A 23,878-nucleotide genomic window follows, 5' to 3' on the forward strand; every position below is an offset into this window, starting at 1 on the left:
ACCCCACAATGACCCTGGGAAGAGTGGAAAGCCCTGCCCCGGAGACCGGAAGAAGCGGTGGAGTCAACATCGGATGAACTGCCCGTAAACCCCCTTCCCTGTCCCCCTGCGCCGCTCGGGGGGAGGGGGTGGGAACCGGGATTAATGTGGAGCCCGGGAAGAAGGGAGGGATGGGGGGAAGGTGTTTTGCTTTTAAGATCTGTTTGCTCTTTCTTATTTCTCACTACTCCTCTCTGATTTGTTCTTTTAATAAATGTAATTTTTTCCCCAAAATCGAGTCTGTTTTGCCCGGGACAGTAAATGAAAGTGATCTCCCTGTCCTTATCTCAAACCTTAAGCCGTTTGAAATATTTTTCTCCCCCTGTCTGGTGGAGCAGGGGGAGTGAGAGAGTGGCTGTGTGGGTCCCTGGCTGCTGGTCAGGGTCAAACCACGACAATGTTACGTGCAGTGAGCTGGTGATTGGTCTCACTGATACATGTTGGGGAAAAAAACCTGCTTTTGGTAGTGCTTTTCCTAGTTCTCAATGGGGCGAAAGAAATAAAAGGAGGTTCAGAGTTAGCAAGTGTTGGAGTAGAGGCTGCACACACTCATGTCGCACACGTCCTTTCCCCAAGCCCGAGGAGTCTCCTGCCTCCCAGGGAGATGGGTTTCCTTAGCTCTGCTTGAGGATGTGCTGGCTGTGGTGTTTTCCTCCTGTTCCCCCGACCTGGGACAGAAGCCAAGTGATGGTCTGTCACACTGGGAAGAGGAGGTGGATCAGAAAAAAAGAAAGTGAGAGGAAAAAAACCAAAAAGCCAGGAGTGATGAACAGCTGGCCCTGCAAAGCCGCACGTCTATAGGGTACAAGAACACTTCCAAATACACGTTATCCAAGAGTTTTAACACAATTTATTTTATGCTTAAATAATCAACTAGATCATCCAGTGTTTGTTGTTTTCATACATATGTAATTAGAGCTATTATCAATGAATGCTGTTTCCATATGAATATAATCAACAAATTAAAGTATTTCACCAAAACCCAAATAAAAATGCCCTTTAAAACACAGCAGCCTTAACAACCTAATATTACACTGCTAGGATGATTACAGATGATTGGCTTACTGAAAGATTCTACATCTTATAGCCAGTACACAATACAGTAATAATTTTACAGCGTGCTGCCAGTCTATTAGCTAATAATTTCTCTTCAGTTCATTTAAAAATATCCCAAACTTGTGCTCCTTAGAGCACCAACCCACTTCTAAAGCTGCAAGCATTACCCCCATTACAAAGCGAGAACAGATAGCACCCCCCTCCCCATAATGCAACTACTGTATATGTTATGGGTTTTAGGTCATTTCATTGAAAAATTGGCAACAGCAACAAATATTAGATGAAGGGCTTTGTGTTTACAGATAAAATCTTATTTTTCATGTTGCGGTATAGTGTTTGCAAAACTGGAAAAGATTTAATCAAAATAAGGTGAAACACATGCATCAAAATATTAGTACTCTGAAGAAAAATTTTCACAGAACTACAGAATTCCTCATTTTGGGAATCATTTAAATTTGCAGCAGATTTTAAAGATTTTTTTAAAATCAAGCTAGCGTTTTTGCATATACAAACATTATAATTGCTAATATACAAGAATCTGTGAAGATACACCCAGAATATCCCTGTAGGTGCAGCCGTCTGAGACACCTAGCCTGCTCAATGCATTTGCAATATTCTGTTTGTGATCGAAAAGGCAGTGCCTTATCAACATTTATTCTATTCTGTTAGAATTTATACAGTGTTATTTATTTACAGCAAAACTATTGATGTTTAAAAAAGAAACAAATAGTGTTTTATACCCTGACAGTTTGGGTCCAAGAAAAATAAGGCGAGCTGTTGTGGATTTTAGTAATTTTAGTGTCTTTCCATGGTTTAACCATTTTGTCTTCATACATTCCCTCTGGCCACAGGAATTTAATTCTTTTGAGATGACATCAAACTGCTTGAAAGAAGCTGTTAACAGCATGGCATCTTGTATATACACTGCATTGGTAACTGCGCACCCTCCAATCCCGTGAATGAACGTGAATTTCCATGCTCTGTAAATTGGCTCATGCTAAATTAATTTTGTTTGGTTTTTTTTTCTTTGTTTTTTTTTGTTTGTTTGTTTTTGCATAAAAACCATGCGGTTAATGTGTGGAAGCAGCAAACACACGCACACTTTTATAGGTGAATGTTTAATTCCTGTTGATTTTCTTCCGTGAGTGCCCCTCTAGAATACTGGCAGTAAAAGCACACAGACCTATGGAAACAAAAGACAGCACAAAGCCAGGTCAGAATCAATTCCATGCCTTTTCCTGAGTAAACAAGAAACTTCTAATTGGCATTATGGAATTCTGCAATAGGACAAATCACGCACTTTCAAGGTAGGTAATGACATTAGCTGAGTGTCTAGCATGAAACGAAAATGCAGCTGCAGATGCCCATGTTGTTTGTGAACTGATTTAACACACACGTTTGCAACATGCTGCATTTCATCACCGCAGACAAAGTACCAGCTCGTCAGATCGGTCGATGATGAGGAACAGGTAATCTGCGTAGCAGAAGAAACAGCACCATCTCCAGAATGAGAAAGCAGATGCTTTCATGGCACATTTTCATTTACTGTTTTCAGGCATCCCCACAGTGGTGCAAAACCTGCACTCCTTGCACATCCTCCTCTGCCAGTCACCCTGGGAGAGCCGGGAACACCCTTTAGGAGGGTTGGTGAAGGACAGAGCGAGGGAGGGCAGCAGCCCCGTCCATCTCCTGCCTAGGAGAGTGTCCAGCTCCTGCTCTCTCGCCCATCCAAAAGCAGCCACGTAGCCGTACACATAAGGACAGCAAGTTTGTTACATCTGTCGTACACCAGCCATGTCTTGCAGCAAAGAGGCGGGAAGCAGAAATCCAAACACACCGGCGAAGGGCAGCTGGGAGGCCTGCGAGCTCCCCAGCACCTGGGGAAGCCTGTTTGGGAGAGCAGCTTGCGCAGCCAGCGCCTGCGGGATTCAGGCTGGCGTGGACATGTCTGTTTACTAATCAGGTCACAGGTCCACACGCATTCCCCAGGAGTGCTCGCATTCTCCTTCTATGCTAAAACAATCTGTCCTTGCCCACATCCATGGCTGTCATAAATCTATCCCGCTGTTAACGCTGCCTATTCACACTGCAGCAAGCATACCAGCTCGCACAGTGCTGTCCTGCAGAATTGCACGCCAAAGTTCTTAGCTTTTCCTTTTAACTTTTACCTTTTTTACTCCTTTTCCTTTGACTTTTACAGCAAAATCTAGCTAGCACTGTAATTTTTCTTAAACATCCAAAGGAAAAGCAACACCTCTGCCTCGCAAACAGGATTTCTTTGTCTTTTGTGATCAAGACACAAACTGATTTTCTATTGGAATCCCCTGTCTGCCCAAACACATCCACTTCGACATTCAGACAAGTTATTTTCGATAGACTTTTGACCGAGCTCACAATTACTTAATGTACATTTGGTCATGCTTATCATATCAAAGTTTGACCACAGAACTTCATCTTGTGGGACAAAGTTCCCCCCTGAGCAAAGGTTTATTATCTAAGGCAGACTCTCTGAGAACCTCAGGGACTCCAGCACAGAAGAACTGCCTACTGGAAAACACAGGAGACATGCAGAAGCAGTCATGGGAGCAAATCTGGTTCTGAGGAACTCAGACTCTGGCTTTCTGAAGGTCATAATATGCTTCATACATTAGGCAAGGACTGCCTTATTAATGTAATTTTATTTTAAAATTAAATGCTTCTCCCTTATCCCCAGTGTGTGTTGCATCATGCTTGTATGCCAGCAGGCTCTTTATCTGTACTGCTTATGGGGTTCAACTTTCCCTCAGTGCCTTCAAATTCACAAATTTCCACTGGTTTCCCCCCTGCAGACTGGCAGTGGAGAAGCATGGGAGCCAACTTGGACACAATTTCATACAAGCAGCACCATTTATTTAGATTGCTTGTCTCCTGTATCCTTAAGCTCCATGAAGGAGAAAGGTGTGTCAAAAGAATCACCTCCCTTTTCAAAACATTAAACATTTTATGAGTACGTTGAGCAGCAAGCCACACGAAGTGGTATTATTCTATCAGCACACGTGGGAGGGCTCTCAGTAAAAGCAGGAATTCAGCTGTCACGCTAGATGGATGCAGTAGGTGCTTCCCAGATGCTGGAAGCACACCAGTCGCCTCACAGAACTCACTCCTTAGGGCTTGATCCCACAAAGCCCTCAGCCAGATCCTGTGCGCCAAGCGCCGCTGGTCTCCACGGTGCTGCTCACACACTGCTCACACGCGCAGAGAGCCCCTGGGGCCAGACAGCTTCAGGGGCTACCCTACATGGCAGCAGTTGCAAAGGACTAGTGACTCGGGAGAGGCACTGCTTCTGTCCTTTACCTCCACATCACTATCCGGTACATTTTCCAGGGCCAGTTTATCCTGTTCTTAAATCCTGCCGTCAATCCTATACCAGATGTATAGGAAAAGGAAAACACATAGATTTGCACTTCATAAACTCTCACTCTGTCCAATTACTAAAACCTGCCAAAGCCGAGGAAAGTTCTAAGTGGAAAAAAGACATGAACGTGGTGAACATACGCACTTGAAGCCATGGCGGGCTGACCAGCGTTAAGAGACACAGACTGGCTCCTACCATATTTACAGGCACGTTTGCTGGGTAACTATAACTACATGATCGAGACAAAACAGCCTCCTGCTTCACTGTGATCCCCCACATCATTACAGAGCCCCTGTGAGGGTGTCTTAGCTTGTGCATTTAGTTTTGGTTTGGGAAGCCTTTATGCCGTCAGATGCTGTTTTCTTACAATCGTTAAGGCTGGATCAATAAAATTCACAAGAAACGGTAAGGACTATTTTTTTGGCAAATAATGAAATACTTCACCGGCTCTTACGTGGACTTTGACTTGCATAAGTGCCCTCAGATCACATGCCTGACAATGGAAGAAGCCTTTCACTTCCAGTAGATTTACCCGTGTGCAGCTCTTTGAATCTAAGTTGACTTTTAGGAGTAGAAAGTTCCCTGGATTACAAACAGTCCACTTTGTAAAACTCCCCAAAGTCTTACATATGCCTCAGTATTGCTTTATGTTCCAAGAAGCAAAGACTCGAGGTCATTTTCCGCTTGCAAGATCAAGGGCCATCTATTCAGCTTTGCAGCTCAAAAGCAACGTCAAGGTAGCAGAGGCAAGCCATTGTGCAGCCCAGGTGCCAGCCCCTGTGCTGCGCAGCGCTGGGCTGGCAAAAGGCTTTAGCAGGGGAAGAAAACTGATCACACTGACCGTTCGGTGGTCGGCTTTCAGCTTTCATGAGTAACTTTTCTTCTCCACGTGTCTGACTTCCTTCTTTGTCTTAACCTTATAAGCTTCTCCCTGCTTTAAAGGAAAAGTATAAACATTAACATAGTCTGTAGAGAGCGCCCGTAATTATAAACCTGCTTCCAAAACAGGCTCCACATTTTGCTGTAACAGGATAAGTAAAAAGCTGTTAAATCACATTAACACTTCATTTCAAAGATACACACGATCTGCTTATCCACTCTGCTGAGCTGCAAAAGCACAGGCCTGAAATATCATCTTCCAGTAGAAAACACAGCTCTACAATTTCGGCACGACCGAAATTCGGCTGGAGTGCCCGACTGGCAGCCCTCAGCAGAGCCCCTGCCACCAACTGCAGCGGGATTCAGCGCCACCATCAAGGAAAATCACCTTTCCCAAAGGGCCTCCCTGGTCAGCCAGGGTTGGCCGACATTCCCAACAGCATAGGCCGTGGTTGCTGTTATGATGTTTCACAATGTCTGTGCTTTAAAGTGAGCGAGTTAGTAATGGAATAAAGGGAGGAGGAAGGAAGCCAGCAAAAACCACCACTGAAGCAACACAGAAGTAAAAACAGTGACAGTGACAAGTAGTGCAGGTTTCAGTGACTTTAAAACAGCAAACCCCAAAACTAAGTTCATCTTTGCTCATTAGAAGTAGCTCAATAATCGTCTAAAAATAAATACTCCAGTAATCACAAGCCTCATTCGCATCAGAAAAAGGCATCCGTTTATGTGTGGTTATTGGCAGAATTCACCCCTTGGGTGATCTGCATTGATGTATTTGTAACTATTTGTAGTTTCTGACTAATCTAATCTGGTGTAGCAAATTGGAAATATTTTCCCCTTGCTGGGCACGATTTATTTTTAACCTGATAAAGGATTATGAAAGAGGGGATGGAAATGTGTTTGTTTCAACTCTCCTGTTTCTGTGTCATTGTCTCCCCGCTCCTTTTCCTTTTTTTTTTTCTTTATTACCAGCAGATAAAGAGTATTTGTTGTCTTTGCTTGTTTCTGAATCTGTTTTCACTCAGACAAAAATTCCATTTACCCCAATGACAACTTCACCAGGGCCATGCACTGGGGAACAAGGCATGAGCTCCCCAAAGCCATTTGTCTCTCCAGAGGCACTGCCTGTTCCCCCATGGCCTCCTTGGGGCAGAGAACAGCTCAGGGCACAGCCTGCCCACCCCTGCCCGTACCCCCAGCGCCCTGGCAAGAGGAGCTGGGGTGTGCTGGGCCACTACAGGTGTGCCTTTCCCGCTGCCCTCCTTTCTTTCTGGGCGTCCTGAAGCTGGGTACAGTCCAGCCTTGCAGAAGAGCTTCTGATTTTTATTGCCGGGGACAAAATCCTGTCTCAGTGCTTGCCTGTAAAGGGAACTATTGCTTGGGTGTGTTCAGGCTGTCCTGAATCCTGCAGACCCCCAGGAGTATTGCACAGGGGTATTACACCGATGAGTGAGAGGCCGGTGGAGACCAGACTGCGGCTCATTCCTTTGAAGCAGCACACTGCACCTACGGGTGTGAGGCACAAATTCTGCAAGGGCTTAACCGAACCCGCAGACATGGCTCATCTTGCCGGCACAAAACAGGGCCCAAAGGGACGGTTTAAGCTGCCTCTTACACAGCAGCAGACCTTAATGCTTATGTGCCGACAGGATTCAGCCGAGCCCCCTTGACACAGCCCCTGCCTGCACACAGCATGAAGAGAGCCCCTGCCCCGTTACCCAAACGCACAACTTGTCAATAACCACAAGCACGCGCTTTGCCAAGGCTTCTCGTTAAATGCAAACCTCCAGCCCTTTAGCAGCACTTTCTAGCAGTCAACACAACCCTCTGTGTCTACTGTTATTTCCTGGTAGTCCCCGTTCCATTACCATTTCACCAACTTTCCTCTCATGGGGGATAACAACACGTCTTACTACCTTCCGGGTGATCTGTGGGAAGCAATACATGAAAAGTATCGATTTTTTTTTTCCTAGATTCTGAAGGGAGAAAGTACATTAAAAGAAGTTACTTGAATGCAAAGACTCAGAGCAGTGATGTAATTCATGATTACTTTTCTTGTGATGACGTTGCCTTCTTCGTCGGTAAACTGCTCCTCTGTTACAGATTCACCAGGAATGTTTTTTGCTTCCTCACCCTAAAGAACGTGTTATAAGATTAGCAATATAGCCTATATTCTGCCAAACCCACACATATTTCCACATCAATCCAAGCAACAAGCACATGCTAGCTTCAACTTTATGTAACAGTTTGCTTTATGTCACACAAACAGTATGAAAGCCTTGCTCATTTAGCATGCCAATACCTGTGCATTTATTCTACTGCTAGCACATTGCTCTTATTAACTAATTCATGACACGAAGCTCTCTGGGCAACAAATCATCTGGCGGTCAGCCTGAGTCCTAGGAGATGGAGGCAAAAATTCATGGAGATGTAGTCTCTAACCAGACATCCATTAGCTTTTCACAGCTTCTCAGGGCCCAGCATACGCTGAAACATGGTCTAGCACCTAAATAAGGTGGGGGAAATCTGAGCTTTAAAAAGACAGCTCTGCCTATAACTTGCTAAACACAAGACCTTAAACACACGCACAAAAGACAAGACTCCTCAGCATTTACAAAATGGAGAAAGGTATCTTACGTGACACAGGTTTCCCAGCACGGTTACGCCTGCCGAGGAGCCTCGGCAGCCCGGTGCACCGCTTACTGACATCGGCAGCACCCCAGCCATTGCTTCTTAGAACACCAGAAATTTACAGGACGGGCATAAATAAATGCAAAAGCAGTTTCCTAACTGCTATGCTAGTGACTTAACACCACTGCAAGAATTATGGCTCCAATTATAAATACATGGCATTACTTTAGAGTTCTAAGGCTCGCTGGCAGTCGTGAACTTCTGTTCCAGAAGTCTGACAGTTTTGCCTGATGAAGTCTTGTTTCCAAACCTGGGGGCTGAGGCAAGCACTGCATTTGATGCTTCAAAAATATCCATCGACTCTGCTTATTTATTTCATATAAATAAAACAAATATAATCATCATGTTGCTGAAAAATTTCCACATGAAAATGAACAACCCTTTAAACAAACAAAAAAACCTCTAAAACTTTTCTCTCCTCCCATCCTCAACCCACTATGGAAAAAATGGCAACTAGAGGGAGGAAGCAGAAAGAAACATTGAATAAAACAAATTATTTCACTATTTACAATAAAATAATATTTTAAATGAGATTATTACAGCTCAATGTCAAGCTTTTATAATGCTTCCACATACTAAACAGTACAGGGTAAATATAATTCCTATTTACTGTGGTCTATACGCTACATAGTTGTCTACATAAGCTTCTGGCATTGCTCTATAATGAACAAATATAGTGATGCCATGTTTATTTTTTAAACCGTTTTCCCTGCAAACACAGCTTTTTCAATATGTACATTGTAACATTAGGTTTGTGTGCTATTTCTAAGCTCTAAACCAAATAAACCTTTCTTTTTGTTTACAAGCCGTTTGCGGTGTTTTCTAGAGCCAAGCTTTTCCATGTTCCTCACTTCAGAGGGACTGCAGCAGGCAGAAGCCCAAGGGGAGCACTGAAGGGCAGAGCACAGCTCAGGTCGCTAACTGAGCCCCTGGTCAGCATTTGTCATCATTCAGACATGCAGAATTTTTGCTTATTTCATATTGAAAGCTGCATCAAAATCACTACTTGATAATTAAATCATTAAACAGTTTCAGACACTTTATGTGACTTTTCCCCTACGTCTTTGCAGGTTATACATAAACCGTAAAACCTGCTGACCTTCGATGCTTCAGGAAGCATCACAGAGAGAAGGTCGGGCTCCACAGCCAGGCAGATGCCCCAGGACCCTGCTGAGGGGTCACGGGAGGGAGAAATTATGTATCTGCCTAAGCAGGGGTGTCAGGCTACGCTCAGGCGGAGGGAAGTAAGGGGCTGGCTCCCCCCGTCAGTGGGGCCCCAGCGACAGCAGCCCACTCCTTCCTTTCTCATGAGCGAGACAGCAGAAGCGAGAAGGGCACGGGCACTGCTGCTGCAGCAGGGGAGCAGCGACTGGGTAAGGTTTTGGGAACTGAAACCTGTGGGGTTTCCTAGCCACAATGAAATAGGAGGAAATGCAGATTCTGGAGGCTTAATACTTTAATCAGAAGCATAGCAGATGGGGAACTAGCTGCACATTTCTTTCCTGGCCCCTCAACTTGTGGGCTTACAGACTCCCCAATGGGTTCCTACATGGCCCAGACATCCCTCCCATCCCATGGAACACAAAGATATGGGGAGAGTGCCTCTCATGAGTAGAACCTCCAAAGCCACTGCAGTAAAACTCATGAAAAACAGAAATAAAAAAACATGGCCAGTAGCAAGATCACCAGACTACCTGGCATGCCAACACTGCCTGCGTGTACTGATCCTTTGCCTCCTTACTGCCACTGTTAGCAAGGTTACTCCTTAAAACAAGCTAGTGAGAATTACTGTGTTCAGCTTTAAAATTAAAAATGTATTGATGCACTGAAAGATGTCTCTTGAAAGAAAACGCAGTTTTAAAGGTATGACGAATCTTGCTTTTTAATTAGCTACATGCTCCTTTAAGCACAGTTTAAGGATAAATGCTGTAAATACTCAGCAGTCAGCACACATGAAATCCAGCTTTCACAATTCTCTTGCTGGTGGGTAGTTAAACAAATTGCAGGAGGGCTCACAATTGGCAGGAGGTAGATCTGATTTACTGACATTTCTAATCCTATGCCGTTATAAAAACAGACGTTTGCTAGGAAAAAAAGCCTTACCCACTGGCAGAGTTACTCGTCAGTTCTCAAACCAGCTTTGGGTTGCAATGGCACATTAGATGACCTTGTCAACAAAGGCTGTTTTTAAACACAAAGCTGGTGCATCTGCGTCACAGCTAAAGAATAAAATTCTTTCTGCTGCATCATACTTATGTGGGCTTCATTTTACCCTTGACCAGTCAAAATCACTGTCAAAATACCAAGAGCTTTAGAAAGGCAGGGAGAAAACTTAATACCGCGATTACTGGAAGCTCGGTTATATCCCTGGGACTAAGCCATACAAAGGCTGCAGTCTGCAAGCCTCAGCCCCAGAAAATGCCAGGAAGCTTTGCAAAGCAGAGTGCTTTAACGTCACTCTGCTCGCTGGAGTGTAGTCCTGCCAAAACCAGCTAGTATCCTCTCTCTGCTGCTCCCCAGGGCAGGAGAAGCAAAGAGCAGCTTCCTCAAAGTCTTTTGCCAGCTCTACTGATTTTCTTAACAGTTATTTGCAGATTATGGGTGTTCCCAGGGACCTCCAGATAAATGGAGTTATACAGTCAGTGCTGCAGCATTGTGCCAAAGTTCACTGCAGATTTGTCAGAGCTCTGGTTTTCTTTTATGTTTGCTTTGTTACTAGAGGGATAATAGCCCCTTTTCTTCCTCCTATATGTCTAGTGTTGTTGTAACAGGGGAGAAAAGGTGCGGCTCAATGTCTTTTACCCAGACAGATAAAAAGGAATTTAAAAGCAGGTGGAAATAACCAACATGGAAAGATCCTAAATACTTATTTTTGCCGAAGACCAGAGGCAATGTTGCAATAGGAAGAGGAGCTGTACAGAGCGCTCAGGCCCGTTACCCTACTGGCCTAAGCCACCATCGAGATGTAATCCCTTCGGTCTCGAGATCACACTCTTGTAATGCATAAATGGCAACTGCACCTGGGTCTGCTTGGGGTCTCAAGCCTCTGTGGCAGTAGCAGGAGGAAGAAACATCTTTCATTAAGGTCATTTTCATTAGTGAGTTCCACCTACTCAGGGAGACCTTGTTAATCAGATGCCACGAGAGACTGTTTGTGCCTGTGCTGAGTCTGTACTTGCTTGTTTGCAGATGCATTGCTAAAGCCATAGATGGGGGGAAAAACCCACCAACAAACCAACAGACAAGCTGAGGAGACCTGAAAGGAAACGGTGCCGTGCATGGGGCAGAGTATAGTCCAGTACTGCTGTGCTGCTTGCTGCACAGAGGACAACATGACGAACAGACCTTCTAACTGCATTTGTAGCCTGTGTTTTAATTTATCTCCACGTTATCTTACTGAGGCCAGCAGCTTCGACCCTGTCGGTCCCTCCTGGGGTGAGGGCACTTACGGAGCAGAGCAATTCTGCAGCTCTCCCAGCCTGGCAGGGACTGCAGAGGAGAGGCTGCGCCCTGCTGAATACACAAATGGAAATACTTCCTGTGTGCCTCACCTGGGGTAAAGGCCCTTACTTTCCACCTACAGGATAGCCACAATCTCACTTTCCATAAATACGTTTCCTCTGCATCACAAGATCCTAGTTTTGACTGACTGCTTCTCAGGCTCCCATACCACTCCTCCTGCACAGGCTGAACCAAACCCTCTACAATCAATAATTTCATGGGGGGTTTCATGGGCAAAATGCATGGAAAGAGACTAATAAATCTTTAATAAAGACTGGCAGGAAAAAACAAAATACAAGAGACAAAATGACATCAGATTTGAATAACCTCTGCTTAGAAACGTATTTTATTTTCCATTACAAAATTCTACCGTAAATCTTTTGGCAAGAATCTTACTAAACAGTTTTTGCCAAAAATTTGTACCCATGAAAGATTTAACAACCTCTGAAAAAGCACGAAAAATTAGACACTGATTTCTGTCATGACTGAATAAAAGGAGCTTTGGATCAGGCTCTGAATGTGCACATTGTGGCAGCACTCTTATTTTTCCCTTGTGTGCTAATTGCCTGCATTCCTGTGCTACCATAAAACCCGGCTCCTTTTGCAATGCCCCGTCCCATCAATCTAGCATGTGAACAGAAGAGGGGAAAGGAAGCAAAACCAAAAACATCTGCACTACCTTGGGGTTAGAATACGATCCCATTACATGTGGAAACAGGGCATCGGTCCTTGCTTGTCTGGTTTTATGGGCTCAGCCCTCTGAAGTGCTAAATCCCATGGGAATGTGCTTCAGAGTGCTGAGCGCTTGACAGGAGTCAGCTCTCGGACTGCTGGGAAAATACCTCCAGGGGAGAGAAAAGCCTTTCTCCATATTTGGGCCAGGACAGAGAACTAAGGTAGCAGTTAAACGGAAATAACAGTGTTAGCAATAATGCAGAATGGCATTCAGAGGAAAAACAAGTTGGGAAAGAAGAACAAAGGTAATGAAGCAATTCAAGCCCTGACACTAGCTGTGGAGGCACAGAGAAAAGCCTTTTTTTTTCCACAGGACTCAATTTATCCTCAAGGTTTTGGCATTACCAAACTTTATCCCTGCAGGCTACATCAGCAGCTCCATTGCTCTGAACGCAACACGCAGGCAGTAAGGAACACAGCCCATGGTGCATAAGCACAGCTCCCCAGCGCCACTCTGCACGGGGCAGGGGGTGCACAAGCCGGCGGAGCGGGCTGGCGGCACGGGCACAGCACCACCACGTGCTTAGGAAGCCTCCATCCAGGGTTTTCAGAGCTTCAGGATAGTTGTTTTGGTTTTTCTCCCAGAGAAAGCAAACCCAGCAAAGATTTCTAGGGCTGGCTCCTGCGTAACCATAGCATAAGGCAGTGTAAGATGAGTGCTCCCACAGTCCAGGCATGACTGGAGAAAAGCACCGGGGCGTTCCATGGTCAGCGTGTGGCAGGCGGGCTGCCGGGGAGGCGGGAGAGCCAGTGGGAAGATGCCCCTACTTCCTACTCTGCATCGCCCCTTAACAACTATTTGGCTAGCCAGGAGTGTCAGAAAACACAAGAGTAGAAGGAGAGACCAATTACCCTCTCGTTACCGCTTGGTCGAGCCTCGGAGAGGGGCCCCGGGGCTGTGGGGCACAGTGGCCACAGGACGGGCTCTCAGGGCCTGCTGCTCCCCGCCGCTGCGCGGGGCCCTGCGGCAGAAACACCGCAGGTATTCTCACTCTGCTCTGCGCCTCTGAACACTCGATCCTGAGACCTCTTCCCTGAACGAGGAGCTGTTCCTCAGCCTGTGCCTGCTCCCGCAGGGATTTCCGTTAACCCGGACTGAGCTTCTGCTCCCAGCAATGTGCAGCAATTCAAGTCCAGGTTCCCACCCGTGTTAGAGCTCGATTCTTCTGTTTCATATCACCATTTCATGAACTTTACATGATCAAAATATACTTATTGAGATGGTTGTTTCCACTATCAAACTCTTTCTTTAAAAGGTCAGATGGTTACTGCCTTGAAAATTTTTCTTGTTCTGTTTTAAGCTAGTCTTGAGATGCAGAGTGGGGAATAAAAAAGAAGCTATAAATCATCAGCAAATGACAGAAGTATCACATGCATTTTCTAATCAAGAGGCAGATACAGCTCTAATGCAGTTCAGATCAGACACATTCCCAACAGAGCAGTTCAGCCGCCTCCACTCGCCACTGCACACCCTCCCAGCTGCCTCCGCACCGGCTGCAGGTTACAGCACTGGGGACGCCGCTTTAACCATTGCTCTGTTAAAAGTTCAACCCCAAATTACACCACCACACTTTAAAACAATTTTCTAGGCCTTTCTCTAAACACAGTGGATGTGCTTGCAAGTGAAGGCTGCCTTTTACGTATTTCGTCTTTTCTACTCCGACATTTCCTGACTCCAAACCCGTGGGCACTAAAATAGCTCAGGCATAAATTGGGTGCGGGACCTCAGCCACAGGCCAACTATGCAGCCTTTAAGAATTACAGCACATGGACACTTTAATGTCTTACCAGAACATTACAGGGCCTGTAACCACCCACAGGTCACCTTCCCCATTTGAAAACATCAACTACATTCCTATTCCTGACCAGTCGTGTCTTATCTGTAAAAGGAATTACTGAGGAAGGGTTACAACCCGACCTGCCAAAGGCTCGTGATGGAAGGCAGCAGGTTCCACTTGTAAAGATGCGGTACCAAGCAAAATACTCACTTCTGCTGAGCTCATTTTTGCAATTCCTTGTCCTGAACAAAAGCACGACTTGTATACTAAAGAAATTCAGGGTGAAGACAATCAGAAATGTTATCCTGATTTTTCTGAAAGTGTCCGTACCTTGCACAGAGCAGTAGCTGCGCAGAGCAGCCCATCTGCCATCCACATCACCCAGAAGGTGCGGTGCTTGCATGTGTATTTTTCTCCACAAAGCATGCAAACAGCAGTAGAGATACATGCAATCAGTGTCACGAATCATTCCTAAAGTAACAATTATATCTTTGGCAAACTCAGCTAGTGCTGCAATAGCACTATGGTAGCCAGCTGTCTTTTTTGTGGCTTGACTACATGATTTTCTAATAAGAATCAAATAAATTCTTAAAGTTACTGAGGGATTAACATATTGGTTTCTTATGCAGAATTATTTTCTTATGCTATATGCTGCAGGCAAATCATGCCATAGTATACGACCACATAACAAAAAAATGTGAGAGTAAATGCAATTATTTATATGATTATGTCATTGTTATCAGTACACAAAGTACATTGTGCTGTAAATAAAGGCCATCTGTAAACAAATATACTAAATAAAGCCTACTGAAGGCAATGAAAAGACTCATTAACTTTGGTAGGTTTTAAATCAGGATCATCTGCTGTTTTGAGGAGGTTTTCCAGAATGCATTAAGCACTTAGGACAAGTTTCAGTCAGAATGCATGGCTCATACTCTCCTCTATTCCACTCAAGTACATTCCTGAAAATTTTAACTTGTAATTTTGATGGTTTTAAGGAATAGAGGAAAAAAAAAAAATTCACCCATACCTGTGCGCGAATAATTTTGTTCTACATCACACCAACACACAGCACTAGCTATAGTCTTTAAGGTGCCATGCAGAACAGTGGCAGTGAAGGACACAACATGCCATGCAGCACAGCTGTTTTCCAGCAGAAGACAATCATAAACTTCTGGGTTAAGGTAGAAAAGGCCACCTAGCTCTTGGTTATCAATACACACCGACACTACCAGAGGGACTCCAGTATGCAAAAACTGACATTGTGACATAGCAGTCCAAACCCACGTCCATGCCAACGTCGCCTCAGGAACGCAAATCACAAAATACCTTCAGAATGAACCGCCGTCGGTAAACTCTTGTAGTAATTCTCTGCTCTTCATCTGAGCTTGAATCACTCTCAGTCTCACTGTCACTGTCACTACATCCCTAACAAATGCAGTTTTAGTACATTTGAACAGCACATTTGCAAGACAGAACATGCTGATCAGGACTAGGAGAAGAAAACAGAGGTTATCGTGGACAGTGTTTCTCCTGCCTCTAGTATGTACATAATGACTTGTAAATTTATTCCTGAAGTATATGCTCCTTGTTGTAGATTGATAAGTACAGCTGGCATGGAATATCTCAGCAGCTCTTAAAACTTAGAAAATGGTAATTGGAATGTATCTGACCTGTGAAATTTCTAAACCTTACACTCTAGCGTAAAGTACAATCATTCTGCAACTTTCTAAGAAGGGAACTGGAAGACCTCAGGTTAGTACAAGGGAGAATAGCCTGACACTGGTCTCAGGTTGGTGTCAGGAGGTACAACAGCCACGTGCAGGCATCTACTTCACCCTGGCACCTCAGACAGCCACAATGTTTTCCCCTCTGAAACCCAAAGAGCTACTCGGCTTTGGAGCTGAGCAGCCCTGTGTGCACATACGTGGTGGAGGGCTTCATACCTATGTGTGTGACAGACACAGGGCAGAGGTCCTTCTCACATGATGCTTGGCTGAACCAGCCTTTTTCTGAACAGAGAAATTTGAAAATTTTCTCTATAGTTGTTCGATGACAGCCCAAATCTGATTTAAAAGGCATGAATAGTAAGTATTGCTAACTGCATTTCCGTTCTTCTCTTTGAATCTGGCCCAACACATCCCAAACAAGAAGCACTTCTCATAAATGATGTGTAAAATGAAAGTAGGCATAGGTGGGTGGAGGAGAAAAAGGACTATGTAACAAAAAGCATTTAGGGCAGGATGACAGTATTCATCTGTGTGCAAAGTCTCCTGCTGTCCTCTGACACTAGCCAAACACACATACAAAAAATTATAATCTGACCCTGTCCTGAAGAAGTAACAAGAAGCAGACGACTCCCAAAGCACACAAAGGTTTTGGAGGAAGAGTTATTTTTTAATAAACAGCTTCAAGTGGCTTATTTGTGTTGGAATTCTGAGACTGGGAGTCACCGTGACCACACAGTGGACATCATCCTTTCTGGGACAGCAGCGCAACTGTGCTGTGCTCCTCTCATTTAAAGAGATCACTGGAATCTGATGCTTGAGCATTCATAAGGGAAGTGCATGGCCTACATTGTTACTGCACTGCTTTTGTAAACTTTTGGGCATTTAAGCGGACTTGGGACGAGGTCAACAATTCATTTCATCCACGTCCCCAGGCAGTAGCGCAGTATCAATCATCCGAGTTTATCTCTTGTTGCAGACTGTGTGCCAAAACGCTAATACAGCCCTCACCCCACAGGTGGATGACTATTGATTCTCAGCTCTTTCCCAATGGGTCACAGAAGATAATCTCTTATTTTGGGGAAGTAATTTTATTTTGTTCCTCCTTTCTTTCCACAAAAATAAATCTGTTTCTTCCATAATTTCCTCTTCATGGAGCATATCTGAAGAATGCCTTGCAAAAAGATTGTAGCTGAAGTTCTCTCCCTGTTCTCATGACAGCTCATGAGTCTTCTCACCATGAATAGCACTGTTAGTAATTAAACTATTGACTTCAAATTAGATTAGAAGAAAGATATTAAAAGCAATTCTTGTTGTCATTCTAACAAACACTAGTTTGCTACCTATTGTGAGAGACCCGCGTTTAGAAATTACATTATTTTCTGATACCAGTTTATTCAAAGATCACATCTATAAAAAGACTTGTTATTTAGAAGATAAGATTATCACCCTCTACCAATAAAGTAAAAGTAGTGCAAAAAGCTCGCATAAAAAAATGCACACTCTTATTCTTCCCAATCCAAATGGAATATCCAAAAGTAAAGAGCAAACAGAAGTGGAGGACAACTCATCTTCTCACTGATGGGAATCCAGAGGGGGAAGCCCAGTGTTGTTGCACAGCCTCAGCACGTTACAATGTGCATCTACACTTATCTCTTGAGTTTAAACTGAACACAATCATGTCAGCCTGAGGTCTGACCCAAAGCCTACCAAGACTAAAGGAACTCTGCCATCTGCCTTTAATTGCCTTTGCAGGAGGCTCTTACATTTTTAAAGTATTCAGCAATTAGTGAACATTAGGAAAGATCTTCACTGCTTCAACTGTGTCACGAACTAATAACAAGATAATAACAATCATATGCTGCATAAATGCTGAGACTGATTATGTTACCATCTAATAAAAGAACTCTTGGTTTTATAATCGAAAGAATAGTTTAAAATGAACTAATTTAAACCTGAATGATTTACTGCAGCCCACCACAGCCAACATTTTTATTGTGCTATAATAAAAAAACCTCACCACACTGTATCATGTAGAAGCAATTCTACTGAAATACCTCACTATCAGAAGTTATAATCTTCTCCAGCATTATGCCCAGGAAAAGACAATCCCAGAAGAGAGAGGAATGTAGAAGAAACACTGCAATTCCCTTTTGCAGCCTGGTTCCCTGTGGCCCTGTGGTCTATTTCGTGGCAATCCTCCCACTGCTGGAGTGGGAGGTGCAGGCAGCTATGGGGCTATGTGCCATTCTTTCCATTAACTTTATTTTAAATTTCTGGAAAATAAATATGAGCAAATGGGAAAGTTACTAAAATCTTCATTATCAAAAAAACCCCCAACTTATGACTGAGGTTTTGCAGTTAAGGATGTGCAAGCTGGACAAGGTAGAAATGAAGAGGAGCCCCTCTACAGTGTTTTAAGAAGAAAGAACCACCACCTGGCAAAGTGCTTTACACATTCGGAAATCTTTTGATTGGGAGGAACGAGGCCATGAAACAAAAAAAACATAAGGAGAAGATTAAATATTACCCCCCAAAATTATTTTCCTGCAAATTAACAGAGTGAAAAACCACAGGGTCTGTTGGGGACAAGAAGGAGGATAGAGGCCAAAGAGTCCCTATATCTCTGCTCACTTTAATGTCACAAAAAGAGTGGACAACACCTTACTGGAAGCAGATGAGGACAGCTGAGCTGTGTGGCACGGTTTGCATAGGTGGTATGTCAGGGCAGGAAAGGGCTCTGCTCCCCAGCGATGCGGGATGGCATCCCAACAGCTGCTCTAACCCCTTCCAGGGCTCAGGGCCAGTCAGGCAGAGGATTATGCAGCCCTGCTCAGCTCCTCTGCCTTCCCTGACTCCACCTCATTCTATTCACACTGCAAAACAAATTCCCACTAACTTCCATTTTTCTTAATTTAGCAATAAATAGAAAAAGCATAAAGAAGGATAAGAAAGAAAACAATAACAAAACGACACTCTGTCACAAACAACATTACAAGTCTTACAGAAAAATATGTCCAGCCATACAGACTCCTCACACAGTTAATTATTACAGGACATACTGTACCTTCTGTTCAGACATTACTGCTCCCTCCTCCTCTTGGATGCTTGTTCTTGGCTTGCCATCTTCCAAAGTACTCCAGCTCATCTTCTTCACACTGACAGGCACAGATATTTTGTTGCCTTCTGTTGTTGGCTTGCTAGTGTCTTCCAAAGATTTCTGATATGCTGTTGATGATAATGTTTGCTCATCAGTACCAGCTGAAATTTGGGGCTTTGTTTTCAGGACTTCTTTGTCACTCTGCTTTCCCACATCATTTAAAGATTCCTGGATGTAGGATTTAGTTTTCGACTCTGTCGTGGATTCGGATAGGCTTCCGTTTGTTTCTGGCTTCCCTGCTTCGCCTTTGACATATGAGGTAACAGAATCCCTACATTGGTCCGAACTACAAGACAAAGGAAAAAAGAACAGATAGCCATTCAGTGCTTAAATCACATGCAGAAGGCCACAGCACAGAGCCTCTTACTTTTATTCTCTAAGCTTTTATTCTTAGTGCATACGTTCCAGACAGAGAAAAGTAAAATTCTAAATTCGGCTTGCAAACATCAATCTATTCAATAGCCATGTCTTGTGCATCATGGTATCTTTTCAGAAGCAATGGGACTATGGTGAACACTGGAAACAAGGCCAAAAGTTTTATGTTAATCCCCTTCCACTGGGAGAGGGAAGGAAAAAGAGAAAGAAAAATACACAAAACCTACCATTTGCCTCATATAATCATGAGATAAATCCCTCAGGCATGGATTCTTTAACTTGCTCTCTAACCAAGAAGGTGATGAAAGTATCTGTTAACATGCGATTATCGTTAATGACCAAATATGTTATTTTTCCCCAAACTACAATATATGAACCCCAGATAAGCCATGCCCTTAAAAAAAATATTGGCATCTGAAAATAAAACCTTAGACGGTGCAGACTTCCAAAAATACACAAAGGTAAAGGCCAGACAGGTTGCTACAACATAGAAAGCTGACCAAAATTTTGCCTCAGACTACCTATGGACACATTTATCCTGCACTTCTAGGTGCATTCTTTCTTCTCTCTTGCATTTTTGCTTGATTTTAGATAAGCACTATGACTGTACACGTGAAAAAAACTAGAGCTATTTCCCAGCAAAACTCTTACAAAAGGTAGCAAATTCAATTCATCTCATTAGAAATCAGTATGTTATCTTCTTAAGGAAGTGATCTAATTTACTAATTTAACACAATATAAAATGCAGAACAATGCTTGCTTAACAACAGAAATGGCATCGGTAGTATATCAAGTGCTTTACATTCCTGAAAGACAATCAGTTTGCTGAAATCAATGGCCAAATTCCCACTGGATTGAATAAGAGAGTGTCTAATGCTGCCTGGAACCTTAAAACATCCGGAGTCAAAGCTGCAAAGGATGTAAACTGCTGACAGACAAATGATCACTCTGCAGATAATCATTCTCTGCTGATTTACAGCTCCTGCAGACCTGGCTCCTTCAATTAGTGATCAGGGGGGCCACATTCAAAAGAAAGGCAGGTTCCTGCTCTTCACCCAGTGGGTACCAGTAAGGCTGAACACAGCAAGACATATTGTGAATGTTGAAAGCTTAAGTAGGTCCAATGGGAGGTGGAAAAGCTCACGCAAGAGATATGCATTGAGGGTAAATAAGAGCATCCATCTCAGCATGTCATTATGCTGAAAGCAAGTGAAGCTTGTGAGAGTACAGGAGGAGAAGAGCATGTATGTCCCCTCTCCTCCTTCCCTGAGCATCCTCTGCAGTCACTTCTGGGACACAATGGGACTAGATGGATTTGGTATCACCATTCTGACCTTCTTGTGCTGTGCAACTCATCTCCTTACAAGTCTAGTAAATCAGCATGACATAACACACTTGAAGTAAGTGTTATAAAAACAGTGACAATTTAAAAATTGGCTTATGGAAAAAAGTAACAACTATCTGAGGGAAGGCAAAGAGATACAAAGAAAAGGAGGACTGCTGAAAAGGTACTCAAGAAATCAAACGATTTCAGACAATGTACGTTTTACAGTCCTCGATTTCACTTACATCTATGCATCACTTAGATTAATTAAAATAGGAATGCATAAGATAAAGAACAGGAAAAGTAAAATTACCCACTAAACATAATATAAACTACTTCTAAAATATTTATATTAAGAATGAAACCTGATAAACATTTTAAAAGACAAATATGCCTGGGGCCAAATCGAGTCAGTTTTTACTTTTTCTGTCCTATATATATGCATATCCATATATAGAGATGCATATATACATATTCTCATAGAATAGTAGAACAGCAGCCTCAGTAGTGCTCCTGGAGGTAAAAACAACATGGGAAGGTCTGCTTACACACACACTCTTATACAAAGGTGCTCACCTATCATCCAAGCGATCTAGCAGGCTACCACCTATTCTGCGTCCTGATGTCGGTGGTTCAGTGACACTTGACGAGTCAGGCTGCCAACCTGTAATTGAAGACATTTCGTGTTCTGCTTGTTGAACGCCTTTAAGTATTGACCATACTCTTTCTTCCGTCATCTCCTCAGACTCAGCTCCTTCTTCCAGGTGAATGTCCTCAAACAGAGATTTAAACTTCTCTTCTGTCATCTCCTCATCAGTACCAGACTTTTCTCTCTTAGGCTGTTCAGTCCTTACTCCTGTTTTACTAGTCTCTTCACTCTGCCTTTGTTTAGCATCTTTTGATATCCCGCCATAACTACCAAGATACCGCGGAAAATCCTTAAGGTCCACTTCCTCCAACTGGCTCTCGCCTACGGAAATATCTTTAGGTGTTCCTTCTCTAGGCACTGAGAAATCGAGTTTGCTGTCGTCCAGTGAAGTGTCTTCTTCAGTCACCACTGGTGGTGCTGCTGCTGTACCATCTATATGCCCCTGGGAGGTCACTAACACGTCACTCAGTCTACTGGGAGTTCTAAGGGGTGACTCTAGGCTAGAGGTGTCGCTAAAGAAATCATCCTGATGGAAAGGGGTGGGCGGCACGAAGCGCAACCCAGTGGGAGTTTCCAGTTCCACTTGAATGTTGGGATAACCTAAGGAAGACAGCACATTTGGACTGACTGGGATGAAGCATGGAGCAACAAATAAGCAAATGTCAAATGATTCATGAGTTACAAAAAGTACGAAACGTATGAGGAGGTGCAGGTGTATAAGAACAAATGCAGTTCTGATAGATTTCTTTACTTTGTCCTAAACAGATAGAACAAAACCAGAGTACCGCTAGTGAATAGTACTGTGAAGCCAGTACTTCTGACTATTTTGTAAATAGTCTGTAAAAATTTCAGCAATTGTTTTTGCACCCATTTTAACATTTTCAAGCTATAGCAGATTGTCTTACCAGCATGCAATAAATCAAATGTGGACAAGGATGGTTGTCCCTTTATATTCAATCCAATCTCTTGCAGCCATATCGAGTAAATCTTTCTTTTCCAGTTTTTTGTTTGTTTAATTTTGGAAATTTAATAAATAGATTTTAAAGACAGAAGTAGATCATAACATAGGGCAGCCACACTTTTGCCAGTAGGTATTACTTCTAAAACAGGTCCACATTTTTAATATAATTTTATGTTAAAAATACAGAATATCCGCAATACAATGTTACTAATGTATATCTCCAATTTAACCACAGAGCCACAAGAATGGAACAGTTCAAGAATGAGGAACAGAAGTGGATCCTACTGAGGATACTAAACAACAGTAGATCTAAATACACAGCAGGACGAAAAACTAAAAAAGGAAGTTAACAAAGGGATAGGAGAACATAAGCACAACATATTCATATAGGAGAGCTATATGAATATTTCAGGTACAGTAAAGTTATACAGGTGAGAGGACTGTGGTGAGTAAGGAGATCTTGGTGATCTTGGAGAGTGAGGTGATCTTGGTGACATGGGTACAATCAGATACACTGATCAAATAAAGAGAGAAAAGAAAAGAGAAATTGATGAAAACAGAGGAAAACCATACAAAAGGATTAAAACGACAGCAAAATCTGAAGTTCGCATTCCAGCAAATAATAAGCTGGGTAAGCTATGAAAGGGAAAAAAAGACATGCCGTGGGGGTTAACTTGACATTGTGCTGCCTGCAAAGGGAGGTGCATTAACAGGGTTCGGGGTTTTTTTGTTTCCTGAATCAGCTGAGAGAAAGGCAAAGGAGGTCTGGTCTTGGTGAGGAAAGGAAGCTTGAGGAAGGCTCAGAGAAGAGGAGAGACAGAAAGCAACTGCAGAGAAGCATACTGTTTTCATAAAAAACACTGATGCTACTATTAAAAGGTGCAAGCAACATTTCAAGAGCAACTTTCTTAAAATGTCAACAGAAAAAAAATTTCTGTAATGCAATGATTCGATGACCAGCAATGCTGCTCAGTAATGGAGGTAAACTGAGCTTATATGCTCCAAAGGAAAAAAAAAATCCTACTAATACAGAGAAAGCCCAATATATACTGGAACAAATCACAAAAAAACCCAGAAGAAATATTACTTACAAAAGAAAAATCTTATTTAAGGACTTATTTATAATACATGTGACAAAACCCAAAGTATAGTACCTGCTAACATTTAAAAGAAGATAAAACACCATTTAGCATCTTCAACATACTGATAAATGATAAGTATACCAATGGCAATTCTGTTTTACAAGCAAACTTCATTTATCCTTTTAATCCGGCTCAAAATTAACCTGCATAATTCTGTTCTCAGTTAACAGCTTCCATGTGAAAATCATTACACAATTTTACCCATTAGTAGACTGTAAGAGATACTCTCTCATGCACTAATAAAACATTTTCTTATTTTTCTGCTGCCATTGTAGAAATGGTCCAAGTGAAAATCATCAAGTAATTGATGTTCACTTGTCTCAAAGAAGTTTGGTAGTAAATTGTACATTAATTTACTCTATGCAATTACTAAGCACTTCTTCTTCTGTTGTTCTTTGTTCTTTCTTCTTTGAAGAATTCGTACTATTACTTATTTAGACAGGAAGCCAAACACTATATATATA

At 43.0% G+C, this 23,878-nt stretch overlaps 1 protein-coding gene across 1 annotated transcript; it reads right to left on the reverse strand.

The window, feature by feature from the left end:
* Positions 1-874: 874 nt before the first annotated feature.
* On the reverse strand, positions 875-21,911 carry LOC104269870 (ankyrin-3-like; the record flags this gene model as incomplete). The annotated part of the gene is made up of 4 exons (XM_009872639.1): positions 875-2,278; positions 5,331-5,420; positions 18,871-19,249; positions 21,239-21,911. Coding segments are annotated over 3 exons (1,118 nt in total), but the record flags the coding sequence as incomplete, so codon positions are not given.
* Positions 21,912-23,878: the final 1,967 nt, after the last annotated feature.

This window comes from Apaloderma vittatum, unplaced genomic scaffold (assembly GCF_000703405.1).
Source record: "Apaloderma vittatum isolate BGI_N311 unplaced genomic scaffold, ASM70340v1 scaffold43700, whole genome shotgun sequence".
In the NCBI taxonomy this organism is placed as follows: domain Eukaryota; kingdom Metazoa; phylum Chordata; class Aves; order Trogoniformes; family Trogonidae; genus Apaloderma; species Apaloderma vittatum.